Raw genomic sequence first — 14,869 nt, 5'->3', positions numbered from 1 at the left:
AATTTCAGGTAACCTACAAAAGCCCTTTAGCTATTGATGAATAGATTTCTGGTATAATCAGAATTTCTAGGGAACACTCTTTACTGTTTTTAAAAAGACTCCGGAGTTTCTTAAATTGAACACAAATTTTAATGCAAAGGAATACTACTGTTTTCCTTTACAAAAAAACCATTACATTTCTTCTACCTCTGATCATTTCCTATCTCTGGACCCATTTTATTACTATCTTACAGATTTTTATTTTGAGAGTTCTAGTTTGAAACACTGCAGTTTCTTTGGGGTTTTTTTTAGTTTTCAAGTTGTTACTAATACCATACTGTGCCACTATGTTTTTATTTTAATTTAAGATATGTGTTTAGTTCTTACAGCAGCTGTGACACAAGCCTCATTGCAGTCTATAATTCATAAGTTTCTTACTGCTGGACCATCTGCTTTCAACATAACTTCTTTGATTTCTCAAGCTGCTCAGCTCTCTACACAAGGTATTCATTTTCTTAGGTGTTGTGAGAATTGTATATTAATTTGGAGCAGGGGGTTCATGGTAAAACTTTTTTTGGTTTCTGAAGAGACTAGCTATAACAATTTGATGTTTGTTTGTTTTATAGGATCCTGTAATTTGTTTTAATTTTATTTATTTAATTTATTTGAGAGAATGTACATGGGGGCGGGGAGAAACAGACTTTCCGCTGAGCAGGGAGCCCAATGTGGGGCTTAATCCTGGGACCCTGAGACCATGACCTGAGCAGAAGGCAGATGCCCAACCTACTCAGGCCACTACTTGAGCCTGCTTGAGCCACTCAAACACCCCTGATGTTTGATGATTTTTTTTCTAACACTAGTATATACAGTATTTTTTTTTCCAGATGAGGCAAACATTGACATTTATCTTGCAGTATTGCCATTAAATCTGTAATACATATTTAATTCAGACTTTTAGTTGTCAATGTACTCTAAAGCTGAGTGTAAACTGATAGGTCCTCAATTTTTATGAAACATTGAATATATTTTAAGTGTTGGTTTGGTTCACATTTGATATTTAATGATTTTTGACCACAGGATACTGAAATGCTCAAGTCCTGTCTTAAATTACCTATTTCTCTTCTCCATGAAACATCCAATGGAAAGAGGCATATATAGGAACAAAGAAGAAATGAATGGGTCACTTTGACTTGTCCCCCTGCCCCAGTTCTGAAAACTAATAAACTGAGCAGAAACACTTATTCTGAAATTGAAATATAATAGTGCAAAGACTTAACCCTCTGGTTATCCTCATGAGGCAGGAGATCAAGGGATATAACCAGGCCTAAATATAGAATAAGAAAGAACAAATAAGAATGGTGAGGATGCCTTCCATGTGAGAATAGTTCAGGCTTACCGTCTTGCTTCAGCCTAAAAAAACAGGTTGGAGGAGGCATACATTGGATGTGCTTCTCTAATTCACAGCTCGTTTAGTCCGTGACTCCAGTGAGTATTTCAGATTCTGACTTTAATCAGTTAAGTGTTCTCTCTGGTGTTCAGGGGGCATGTAGAGGGATGGAAAGACCTCTACATATATATTACGGAAGTTTTGGTTTATTTGGAATTAATTGCTTTACTTTTTCACAGCTCAGCCATCTAATCAGTCTCCAATGTCTTTAACTTCTGATGCATCATCCCCAAGATCGTATGTGTCTCCAAGAATAAGCACACCTCAGACTAACACAGTCCCTATCAAACCTTTGATTAGTACTCCTCCTGTTTCATCACAGCCAAAGGTATGTTGCTTTTGAGGGAAATTTGGAAAAGAAAGCACGAAAGCACTCACTTTTGGAAAAACAAGTTTAATGTTTTAGAATCTCTATTGTAGGAAAAGCCCTCTTTGAGAACGTGTAGTAGTGGTGGAGTGAATGATGGGTCAGGTTAGATGCAGGTTAGTCTCAGTAAATTGAGGACTCTAAGAGGGAGTTGCATCTATGCTACTTTTAAACATTTTTTGAATTAAAAATTATATTTATTTATTTACAGAGAGGGCATGGGGGGCAGAGGGAGAAGCAGGCCCCTTGCTGAGCCGGGAGCCCACTGGGGGCTTGATCCTAGTACCGGGAAGTCAGACACATAACTGACTGAGCCATCTAGGCACCCCCATCATATGTGTTACTTTTATACGCTGATTGTTTTCTCTTACTGGCTGAGATTTGTGACCTGGAGGAAGAGTGGGATAAAGAAGGATAAAATAATTGTCTTAATATTTGTAGAGTTTTTTAACTTTTTAAAAGATATAACCTGTTTTCCAGTGGCTTTCCTCCCATACTTTTATTTTAGAAATGAATCCATTTCTGTGCTAAGAGCTTAATAGTATTAGACGAGATCGGGCGCGTTCAGGGTGGTATGGCCGTAGACAGCTTAATAGTATTATATTTAACTTCACATCATGAGAATCAACTACTATTTGCTTCATTTAATAGATAAGAGAATTAAGCCTTCAGTTAAATCTAGTTTTTGTGGTGGAATCAATTTAAGGCCTAGGTCTTTCTGAACACCAGAATCCATTTTACTAAGCTTATACTACCTGTGTTTCTCCAAGCAAAATTTTGCATGAATGGCTCCTCAGAGACAGTTAGAAAATTGGTCTGGTCTGTTCTTACTGGGTTATAAACCAGACCTTAACAACACTACCTTCAGATTTTATACTATATCATTTGAGTCTTGCCCAAAATTTTTCTTTCTGTTTTTTTTTTTTTTTTTTTTTTTTTAAAGATTTTATTTATTCGTGAGAGACACAGAGAAAAGCAGAAACATAGGCAGAGGGACTAGCAGGCTCCATGCAGGGAGCCCGATGTGGGACTTGATCCCAGTACTCTGGGATCACACCCTGGGTGGAAGGACGCTCACCTGCTGAGCTACCCAGGTATCCCTTACCCAAAATTTCTTTTTCTTTTTTTTTTTTAATTTTTTTTTTTTTTATTATTACTTATTTATGATAGTCACAGAGAGAGAGAGAGAGAGAGAGAGAGAGAGAGAGGCAGAGACACAGGCAGAGGGAGAAGCAGGCTCCATGCGCCGAGAGCCTGATGTGGGATTCGATCCAGGGTCTCCAGGATCGCGCCCTCGGCCAAAGGCAGGCGCCGAACCGCTGCACCACCCAGGGATCCCCAAAATTTCTTAAGTAAATCTTAGTCATACTCATTGTAGTCCTATTACCAGCAAAACATTAAAAGATTTGGAAGTTGGTATATGCACAAATTGCAGTTTTTTTTCTTAATGGTAAATTTAAGAAATTCTTTTTAGTTAAAAAGTAGGCTATTTCAATCCTTTATGCTGAAGATATTTTTTTTTTTTTTAAGAAGGAACTTTTTTTTTTTTAAGATTTTATTTATTTATTCATGAGAGACAGAGAGAGAAAGAGAGAGAGAGAGGCAGGCAGAGAGAGAAGCAGGAACCATGTAGGGAGCCCGACGTGGGACTCGATCCTGGGACTCCAGAACTAGGCCCTGGGCCAAAGGCAGGCGCCAAACCGTTGAGCCACCCAGGGATCCCCGAAGATTTTTTTTTTTTAAGATTTCATTTTTAAGCAATCTCTACGCTTATTGTGGGGCTCGAACTCACAACCCTGAGATCCAAGAGTCGAATGCTCTACCTACTAAGCCAACTAGGGGTCTTGCCAAAATTTTATATTGAAATAAAGTTAAGGCTTAAAGCTTTAGGCTTATTCACAGAAGCCTAAAAATAAAAATGCATTGAAACATAACTTGAAATTGATGGTAGGACAGCTTTTAGGTCTTCCTTAGCTTATCCCTTCCCTATTTAAGTCATTTATCTAAACTCATTTTAGGGTCAGTCTGGATTGATACATTTAACTCAAAATTTAAAAAGAAATTAGTCTATTCTGCAATTTCATACTGTTTGCACTTTGTGAGAGAAGGAAAAAAATGTGTTTCAACAAAGGAGATCTTCTTAGAGCTTAAAACTCGTCAGGGTGTAGTATCTTAGGAGTACAATAAATAATGACTAAAAGTGATTGTAAAGTTTTACAATCAGTTATAAGATTAGCATTTCAAATCCCTTATGCATATGGGCATCAAATTTTTTTTTTAAGTGGGAATTCAGTATTAAGTAGACCTTATAAAAATGCTTATAAAAATGATTTTTATGTAGCGAGGCTATCCAGATTTGTTTGGGGGAATATTAAAAAAAAAAAAAAGGAAGAAAGAAGAAAAAAACAAAACTATTATTGGAGGATGTGACTTAATCACAAATGGCTCTCTGCCTTCGTGCCTTAATTCGGGGCTTGTGTTTAAAAGTACTTGTTTTCTTTTTCTGTGGCATGTAAGTATGTGTAGTGTACATATCCTCACTGACAATCATGGTCCTCTTGTTCCACCTCTGTAGGGTAACATGTCTTTGAAGACCACTACAGTGTTGACTCATTCACTGGTAGACCAATCTATACAGTCTGCATATGTGGTTTAAATTTGAGCAGCTGTATTTGTGTGATATAGTAACATTAATTTTTACTGAGGAGCTATCTTAGTGTATTGGAAAGAAAACTGGGCTCAACATTAGAGAACTAGTTTGTGTTCTTCTGCTTTACAAAAGTAATCTTAAAGTCTTCTGGGCCATTTTATGAAGAAATTCTATGTTAGTCTCAAAATGAACGTGGCTCTTCTAACTACGTGAACTTTGGGAACTTAATCTGACTGCAATTCTTGAAGTCTCTAGATTTTTCAGAGTTTAAGACTATCCAACTAGATTTGGAGGGGTGTGTGGATTTGGGGACCTGGATGACCATGATTTACACAATTAAATATGTCTATATCACTAATAATTATGAAACAATTAGGGGACAGCTCATGTTATCTTAAAAATTACTAAAGAATAGAAATAAGAGACTTCACATTGATAGTACTTTTGGTTTTATGTACATTCCATGGTATTTATGTATATAATAGAAGCCTGTCTCACCAGATTTTGACATTTCAGGTTAGTACTCCAGTAGTTAAGCAAGGACCGGTTTCACAATCGGCCACACAGCAGCCTGTAACTGCTGACAAACAGCAAGGTCATGAACCTGTCTCTCCTCGAAGTCTTCAGCGCTCAAAGTAAGTTCATGTGTGTTGAAACATTTTTTCCTTAATGTTGCATGCTGCATTGTTTGAATATTATAAAAATATATGTATAATAGAGCTTGATCTTGTAAGAATCCATGGTTAGCCTAAGTTTTATGTATTATAAGATTTACAAAGGCAAATCTTACTCCAAGTAGGTTGTTGTCTCTAGTAATGAAGCCAGCTTATTTTTTGAAGAAAGTCATTCTTCAGATTTTACTTAATAGAATATGATAGGAGTAACAATATGTCATACTTGTACAAAGAGGGCACCTGATTTTATAATACTTGTTGGAAATGACATCATTTTTTAACCTCCTCATAGCAGTTTTAGATATGAGTGTATTGCTGAAGCCAAAAATGGGAAATACTATTTCTCAACTGGTATGTGTCAGGTTTTCCTAAGAGCTTCAATTCTGACCCCTATGTGGAGCGCTTGTCAGATAGGGCTATATTGTGTTACATGTTTCTTTGTTAATTAACAAATACAACTTTAAATGATTTTCATTTGATTGATTTTCCTATTTTGATTTCTTGCTATGAGGTAGCAAAATAATTCAACTGTTGTTTTTATTGTTGTTTTCTAAACAAGCATTTCAGAACTTTTACATCCAAATGAGAGTTGTTCCCTTCAAAATAATCACCTTGGGAAGCTGTCTACTTACTCCAGCAATGTTGCCATTGCTCAGAACATTTTTGGGAAATACTTCTTTTAAATTGTCTTTAGAGGCTGCAGTATTATTTTAAATATCCTCAGTGATGAAAACTCTTCATCCTTTGGGAGATTTAGTTTTTGGAAATAACTGAAATTCATTCAGAGCCAAGTCTGGTGAAGCAGGTAGGAAATCAACTTGGGTGATTAAAGTTTTGGTTCTTACCACCATATCCCCAAACCCTAGCCAAACCATACAGTTTTAAAAGAAGATAACTTATCTCAGAGTGTTATTTTGGGTCTTACTTTGCCACTAAACTCATTTGTTGCTGTCCAATAAAATGCCTGTATTTTGCTTCACATTATCTACCCTCTGATTCAATATTTTGTTCTGACACTAAACAAAGGCAATAGATTTTTTCCCCCCTCTTTATCTACATGTACTTAAGATGCAATACTCAGTTGTGCCTTATATTTACAACTGTTAAAATATGACCATTTCTTAGTTACATTCTGAATAGTGTTTCTGGTATACAAAATCACAGGTTCTGCTGTCAAATTTGAAGAGCACTATTAGTTTAAATTTAACTGACATTAGTGTTCTTAGAAGGGCCCTTTTTCCTCCCAAAAGTGTGTTTGAGGAGTACATGATATAACTACACTTTGGATTTTAAATTCTATGTATTTGATGTTAAAATAACAGATTTTTCTTAGGAATTTGGATATCTTTAATTTAATAGAAGATATTGACAATTTTTAGGATATCTCCTTTTTAAAATATACTATACATTCAATTCTTTTTTCTCTTCCAGTAGCCAGAGAAGTCCATCGCCTGGTCCAAATCATACTTCCAGTAGTAATGCATCAAACGCAACAGTTGTACCACAGAATTCATCTGCCCGACCTACATGTTCATTAACACCTACGCTAGCAGCACACTTCAATGAAAATCTCATAAAACATGTTCAAGGATGGCCTGCAGATCATGCAGAGAAGCAAGTATGTTACATGATTCATAGCAGATGTTTTACCTTTGGATGAATGACAAAATATAATTTCTTCTAGAAAATCTAATCTAGATCACTGAATTTAAGCTACATTTAAAGTAATGTCTAATTAGATTGTTTATAGTCAGTGCATTAAATTAAATATTTGGTAAGCACTTATTTTAGGGCATTTATGAGATAACTTTTTATGGTTTCACATAAAATATTTTAATATACTCAGCATTTAGCACTGTGCTGAGTGCTCTATTTTCTCCCCTTCTCAAAACTGTTAAGCAGTGCAGATGAGTTCTCCCATTTTACCATTGAAGACCCTTAAGACCAAATAAATTATATACCAAGGTCACCCAGTTAGAATAATTATGAGGCTTAAAGCCAGGATGCTTTTTCTACTCAGCCAGCTGCTCTGATAGTTTTAGAACTTGTTCATACCACTACTCTTCTATCTCTCCACTAGACTAGCAAGTAGAAGTTAGAAAACAGTTTTGCTTTGGAATGAGGGACCTTTGGACATTCCAATTAACTGCCATTGGCTTCTCCCTTTTAGCAGCTTACTGACTGTCTGAAATTTTCTCTAAGTTCACAGAGGTAATATTGTGTATCTTAATGACATCAGAATACAGTGAAGTCCCTTTTAACATTGTTACACCTGAACTTTACTCTGGCTGACTCAGCATCTTATTAACCACAAATCATGAGCTCTTCTATCCTTAGTGCTATGCAATACTAAAATTGGAAATACTATGTCCTCCAGAAGTTGAAGGGGGAAGTCTTGGAAAAATACCTTCTTTCCACCATTAGACAGTTTTTTAAAGAAAATCCTTTTTCTCCCTTAGATTCACTATCATTTTTGTGGATTTAAAGGCAGATTATTCTGTAATCTTGGTATAAAGTTGTCAGAAATTTAATGTTTTGGTTTTTTTTTTTTTTTTTTTTGTACGTGATTGTGGCATGTATGTGATCTTTATTTCTTTAATTATAGGCATCAAGATTGCGAGAAGAAGCCCATAATATGGGAAGTGTTCACATGTCAGAAATTTGTACTGAATTAAAAAATTTAAGATCTTTAGTCCGAGTATGTGAAATTCAAGCAACTTTGCGAGAGCAAAGGTAAGTTTTTCACTGACAAAGTTTTTGTCTTAGTATATCTTAAATCAGACTGAAGAATATAAATCAAATTTCATTTCTGAAATTTAAAGTTCTCTTTGATAGAACGTGTTCCATAACACTGTAACTGCATTTTTAAAAAACGATTGATTTAAGAGAGAGAGTGAGGTGGGTGGGGGGGAGCAGAGGCAGAGAATCTTCAAGCAGACTCCCTACTAAATGTGGAGCCTGATAACACGTCTTGATCTCAAGACCCATAATAAGATCATGACCTGAGCCAAAACAAAGAGTTGGACTTTCAACCAGCTGAGCCACCCAGGTGCCCCACACTATGATTACACTTTGTAATTTAATAATGATCCTGGTGAATGGTAATGGCATCTAGATTTTAGTTCTCTAACCCACGGTAGATGCTTCATTAGAGTTTTGTCTTCTAACTCTGTAAAGTACAATAGTGTTTAAATAGTGAAATGTTAGAACACTGTTAACATATAATGTTAACTAAATGTTAACAACAACTGTTAACACAGTTGACAGCAAGTGATTATAAAGGGTCTCCTCTTCAATTGAGGGTAGTATTTGGTTGCTGGCCATACTTGTTTCAGTTGAAATTTCAAATCACTGTTAACATTGTCTTTGGATCACCTGTAGATCCCTTGGAAATTTAATTGTCTAGCAAGTATATCTGTTTCTGAGGTGTTTTCACTTAAACTCTTCTTGTCTCAGTTTTAAATCTAGTATCCTACTCAAGGATATCTACATCCTAGTAAAGAGGACAGATATTTTTTACATGTGTCTTATAAATTCAAGGACAAATTTTTAAGGGCCTCTCACATCCTATCTTTATAAGTCACTGGGTCACGAGTAGAGTTAGTCTTAACATGAATCTACAAATATTTAGTAAATACCAAGTTGGCATTTATAGTAAAAATTGAAAACTGTTTTTGTCTAATCCTTTTATTAAATTCTCTGGAGTTGTATTTTGAATATCAACTGGGATTTGTTTATGATTGCTCTGAAAGTACTTCAAATATATATAAAACTTGACTACATTTTGACTTAATAAGACAGGTGATTTGACTTTTAGGAAATTATTTGCTGCCCCAACTATTGACAACAGTATACACTGATTACCAAGCTATAAATACTATATAATTATGCCTATTTCACTGGTACAGGCAGTAAATATCATACTCCATAGAAGAGAAGGGTCAGAAGTTCATGGAAGGTTTATGAAGTTCATGGAAACCTAGTTAGCCGTGAAGTTTATTTTATTTTTTGTTTTAAATATGCGTCTTAATTGGAATTTGACTCCGCTTTCTTTATGAGCCTATGTTTATATTGAGAATTTGTTCTTCAAAATGATTAGCCTCTTGCACCTAGTTTATTCTAGGCTTATTCTGTTGTGGCCTAGAAAACATATTTGGCTCAGGTTGTGATCCCGCGGTACTGAGATCAAGTCTCACATCAGGCTCCCTGCAGGGAACCTACTTCTCCCTGTGCCTATGTCTCTGCTTCTGTGTGTCTCATGAATAAAGAAATAAAACCTTTAAAATATATTTGTCTCATATTTAATTTGTGCTGCCTTTTGTGTGTATCTGTGGTGATACAGTAAACGACATTTTTATTTTTTATTTTATTTTTTTTTAAACGACATTTTTAAAAGTCAGTCTTTATAGTCAAATTAATTGAGAAATTGTTAGAAAACCAGGAAACATTCTAAGTTTTGTCAACCTAGTGTTTCATGCATTCACTGGTCATTTTGTCTTAACTCTAGACTAACACATTTATTTATTTTTAAATATTTATTTATTTGAGAGGGGGAGGGGAGGGAGAGAGAATTTAGAGCAGACTCCCTGCTGAGCACAGAGCCTGCCATCGGGCTTGATCTCAGGACCGGACCTTAAGATCATGACCTGAGCCAAAACCAAGAGTTGGGACACCCAACTGACTGAGCCACTCAGGTGCCCCTAGACCAATCCATTTTTAATTTCTTAGTTTTAATTGTAGTTATTCATTTTATCTTTCTTTTTTAACGTTTTTTAAAGATTTTTTATTTATTTAAAATTATTTATTCATGAGAGAGAGCGGCAGACACAAAGGCAGAGGGAGAAGCAGACTCCATGCAGGGAGCCTGACGTGGGACTCGATCCCGGTCTCCAGGATCGGGCCCTGGGCTGAAGGCAGCGTTAAACTGCTGAGCTACCCGGGCTGCCCTCATTTTATCTTTTAAAGATATTTTTGTAGTTAAAGTTTTGTTTGGTTTTTCTGTTTCATTTACATGAACCACACAAGTTCTAATGCCCTTTTTTTTTTTCCCCCAGGATACTATTTTTGAGACAACAAATTAAGGAACTTGAAAAGCTAAAAAATCAGAATTCCTTCATGGTGTGAAGATGTGAATAATTGCACATGGTTTTACGTACAGGAACTGTAAATCTTATTGCCCAATCTTAACATTTTTGAGCTGCATTTAAGTAGACTTTGGACCGTTAAGCTGGGCAAAGGAAATGACAAGGGGAACGGGGTCTGTGAGAGTCAATTCAGGGGAAAGATACAAGATTGATTTGTAAAACCCTTGAAATGTAGATTTCTTGTAGATGTATTCTTCACCTTGTAAATATGTTTTGTAGAGTGAAGCCATGGGAAGCCATGTGTAACAGAGCTTAGACATCCAAAACTAATCGATGCTGAGGTGGCTAAATACCTAGCCTTTTACATGTAAACCTGTCTGCAAAATTAGCTTTTTTAAAAAAAAAAAATTTGGGGGGTTAATTTATCATTCAGAAATCTTGCATTTTCAAAAATTCAGTGCAAGCGCCAGGCGATCTGTGTCTAAAGGATACGATTTTGAACCATACGGGCAGTGTACAAAATACCATGAAACAACTGTTTCCACACTTGCACCTGATCAAGAGCAGTGCTTCTCCATTTGTTTTGCAGAGAAATGTTTTTCGTTTCCCGTGTGTTCCATTTCCCTCTGAAATCCTTGATCTGATTTTATCCATTTTTTTTAAGGCTCCTCTTTTTCTCCTTTCTTAAGGCACTGTTGCTATGGCACTTTTCTATAACCTTTTCATTCCTGTGTACAGTAGCTTAAAATTGCAGTGATTGAGCATAACCCACTTGTTTGTATAAATTATTGAAATCCATTTGCACCCTGTAAGAATGGACTTAAAAGTACTGCTGGGCATGTGTGCTGAAAGTACATTGATTGCTCAAATAGAAGGAAATGGCCCAATGAACATGGTTGTGGGAGGGGAAAGAGGAAACAAAGCTAGTCAGATGTGAATTGTATCTGTTGTAATAAACATGTTAAAACAAACAAAAAATTGTTATTTTTCTTTTCCTTCGGTCAATGCATATTAGAATTTGAACTACCTGGGGATTCTTTATCAGAACTATTCTTGTTGAATATTTATACTTAATTGAAATAATTCCTTAATGGAGGTTTTGTTTAAAGCATATTAACAGGAAATTGTGTATAAGATATTTAATGAAATATGAAATTCAACAAGAATGATTAAGTCACTTCCCAAGTGGTTGTCATTTGTTATAAACCCTGGTTTAACCTGTCTTGCTATTAGGACATTTCATTTTGAAGGATGTTTGTGTTGTAGCTAACTGTTCAAGTCTGGTGCTGACTGCTGTTCTTAGCCATCACAAAACGCTAAATTTGTGTAATTGGAGCTTCCTTCTGTTATCTGGAAATGGTGGGAAAGCTCAGCTTTGTATATTGTTTCCTAAAGTATATTAAAATAAAAAAAGAAACTATTGCTACTATAAAATTACTTTGGCTTTTTTTTTTCTTTTCTAAAATATTGGTCACATGGCCTTTTAGCATGACACTGCCAGTATGATATCAAATCACAAGGGTTTCTTTATGCAGGAAATTTAATCTTAATTTCAAAATCTTACCCGATTTAGAGACTTTTTTGCTGTTGAGGCAGATGTATTTATGTGCTTTCAGAACTGCCAGCACCAAGGGCTTATTTTGTGATGTTAGACATTAATGTTCTTGCATTTTTGGATGTGAAAATTCCAAAATTGCTCTTGAGCTTTAAGCATATATAAAGTGTAGACGATAATGCTCAGACCTTTCAGTAAACTTTAAAAAGTAAACTGTAAGCGATAGTATGAATGAGATTTTCTAAAATACAAAAAATGTTCCAGTGTAATTGAGAGGAATTAAAAATCTTAGACTGGAAATTGTTTTTTTTTTTTTTTTAATTGTAACTTGAGCATACTTATAAAATGTAAGAAAGGACAAATGTCAAATTATATCATCATGAAATGTTCATACCTGTAAGATTGTTAACATTTACTGGGCTTGATTAGTGCATGTAAATGAAACTCCAAAGAGCAATGTTAAGCTAGAACTCTCACTGGTGGAGTCCTGTATCTTTCCTGGAAAGAAGTGAGCAATTTGTGATATAGTAGGCAAATGTTTCCTGATCAGATGGCAACTTGACTTGTGATTTAAGGTAAATTTGAGTTTTATTTGCTAATAGTCTATTGGCCTATGTCACCTTATTCCTTTGCTTTAAAAAATGTTTATGTCCCTAAATGAATTGCTCACATATATATATATATATATAGGAGAAGATGCCTAATATGAAATTTCTTGGTGAATTTTTAAAATTAAAATTTTTGTGGAAATATTTTTACAATATTTGATTCACTTATTCTGTAGTAAATTACTTTAAGTATTGCACTTTAACACATTGTGTCCAGCTACTAACCTTGATAACCAGGGAGTGCTTATTAAAATAGGCATAATATCTAAGAATATTCTTTATATAGTTGGCCTGTTGCCATCGCTTTGGACATGTATCTCATTTTGATTCTCACCTTGGTTCACATGATATGGAAATAGAAATACAAAGAGCCCCCAGGAAACCTCAGGGTTTTTAAGAGGACATTAGAAGTCTTATATTCAAACCTTAAAAACTGATACCTGTAATAAAATGTATTTTTTTTAAGGTGGGTCTGTTAGAAAGTCTTTCCTCTTAAGAACCAGCTTTCCTACCCTTTTTTGGTTTTCTGTTTAATTAGTTTGACTAACTTAATTTCAAAACTTGGACCAGAACAGATTTTAAGCACACGGAAAACTCCATGATTCAACGCTTCTAATAGCCCAGATGAATGGTTTTATCTTAGTTTTATATTTCACACCTATAAAACCTTGGAAAGGAGGTGCTTAAAACTTTGCAAAGATGAATTGTTACCCCATTTCAAACAATCTATTGTTTAAACATAACTAGCTGTAAGGGATTATTTCAAAGGGAGGGGTGTCATAAAATAATTTACTCTGCAAACCAGAGCTATTGTAGTTCAGAATTTAAAGCTACTGTATTTAGATAAGGGGTTTGAATATACGGATTTCTTTTCAATACCTGTAAATATGGCTATATTCTTGTATTTGTACTGGAGTGTACAAAATGACACTTAAAGTAATAAATATGTTTTGACTATATTGTGCAGTTATTTCAGAACAGTCTTTGGAAGCCTTAGAATGCATAATTTGCATTTGAGTAAAAAAATACCAAATTACTGCTAAAATTAGTGTTTCAGTAGTTTCCATTCAATTTCTTTGCACTATTTCAATGAAAATTTTGGCTTAAAGATGTTTTAAGATCTGTAGATTCTCCTGCCTCTGAATTTTGGGAGTGCCCTCAAGTGCAGTCTGCCTAGGTTATCTCATCCAGGCCCTTGGCTATTAGAATTCTACTCTTAGGTCCGTTTCATCCAAATTGTCTTCAGTATTGAGTTCTTTCTTGAGCTCTGAACAGCAGTCAGATACTTAACATGGGAAGTTTTCTTAAAAAGAAAAAAAGTTGTGCTTCAGACTTTCTCTGGGTGTGTCCCCATTTTCAGTAATTGATAAGTGTCATTCCCCATTGCTTGAGACCTAAACAAGACGCATCCTTTCTCTAACACCCTGTATGTAATCCATTATCAAGAACCAGAAACTCTACAAAATGTATTTTGGATCTGCGAGCTCACTATCTCCGTGTTTACTACTCTATTCCAATCCACAATCCTCTCTGTGAACCAGACCACTGCCACAACCTCCTACCTAACCTTTGTCTTTGCTTCAGTCACCACCACTACACATACCCGGTCCTTTGATACCAGAGTGAAATCAAAAGCATCTCATTCTGTTCATAATCTTAAACTCCGTGATTTCACATAACAAAATCAAAAGCTCTTACTGTGGTTTATGTTCAAGCCCATGAATACTGTATCACAATCTTGTCCACTAGTTCTCCATCACCTCAAGGTTTTTGTATTTTCTGTCTGAAAAGCTCTGGTTTTAGAGACTTGCGCAGCTAGCTGCCCAGTCTTCTCAAAGAAACCTGTTCCTGGTCTTCCTTCTAAAAGAAGACCATCATTGTTCTTCACTCTTTTTCTTCAATAGAACAGTGTTTGATACATAGTAAGTACTGCCGAAATGTGTTGAATGAATTAAGAAAAAGGCTATGGAAACAATCAACTTTCGATTTGTGAAGGTTGCTGAACTTGTTTTAAGTTTTGATTTTTGGTCCTTTCACCTTGGGAGAAAGGAAAGAAACAGCAACTAATTTTTTGGTTTGGGGTTTATTTTTTTAAGAAATTACTGCAATTTACTAAAGTTAACCAAAACCTAACTACAAACCTAATATTTATTGTTACCATTATAAAATACGGTCTCTCTAAGCAATTTAATCAACTGTGAATCAATAATTAGAGTGCCCTCAAGATAGGAAGCTTTGAGGGCAGCCCGGGTGGCTCAGCGGTTTAGCGCCACCTTCAGCCCAGGGCGTGATCCTGGAGACCTGGAATCAAGTCCCATGTCAGGCTCCCTGCATGGAGCCTGCTTCTCCCTCTCTGCCTGTGTGTGTGTGTCTCTCATGAATAAATAAATAAAATCTTTTTTTAAAAAAAGGATGCTTTGATAGGCCCACTTGATGCCTTCACATCCAACCAGACCTGACTTTAGGACAGGAGTGTGAGGCAAGAGACATTCAAGTTGACATTCA

At 35.5% G+C, this 14,869-nt stretch overlaps 1 protein-coding gene across 9 annotated transcripts in view; it reads left to right on the top strand.

Moving 5' to 3' along the window:
* WAC (WW domain containing adaptor with coiled-coil) overlaps positions 1 to 12,875 on the top strand; it is an 86,201-nt gene extending 73,326 nt beyond the window's left edge. For 8 of the 9 annotated variants that reach the window (XM_041765546.1, XM_041765549.1, XM_041765544.1 and 5 more), the window contains 6 exons: positions 360 to 482; positions 1,606 to 1,754; positions 4,960 to 5,078; positions 6,549 to 6,735; positions 7,723 to 7,850; positions 10,172 to 12,875. In XM_041765546.1, the coding sequence (XP_041621480.1) occupies positions 360 to 482; positions 1,606 to 1,754; positions 4,960 to 5,078; positions 6,549 to 6,735; positions 7,723 to 7,850; positions 10,172 to 10,241 (776 nt within the window). In that variant the 3' untranslated portion in view covers positions 10,242 to 12,875. The remainder of the gene's footprint in view (positions 1 to 359; positions 483 to 1,605; positions 1,755 to 4,959; positions 5,079 to 6,548; positions 6,736 to 7,722; positions 7,851 to 10,171) is intronic. The other variant, XM_041765545.1, reaches the window with a different exon arrangement.
* The last annotated feature ends 1,994 nt before the right edge of the window (positions 12,876 to 14,869 follow it).

This window comes from Vulpes lagopus, chromosome 8 (genome assembly GCF_018345385.1).
Source record: "Vulpes lagopus strain Blue_001 chromosome 8, ASM1834538v1, whole genome shotgun sequence".
Taxonomy (NCBI): domain Eukaryota; kingdom Metazoa; phylum Chordata; class Mammalia; order Carnivora; family Canidae; genus Vulpes; species Vulpes lagopus.
Note: the sequence above shows the minus strand (reverse complement) of the source record. Positions and strands in the feature narration are given on the sequence as shown.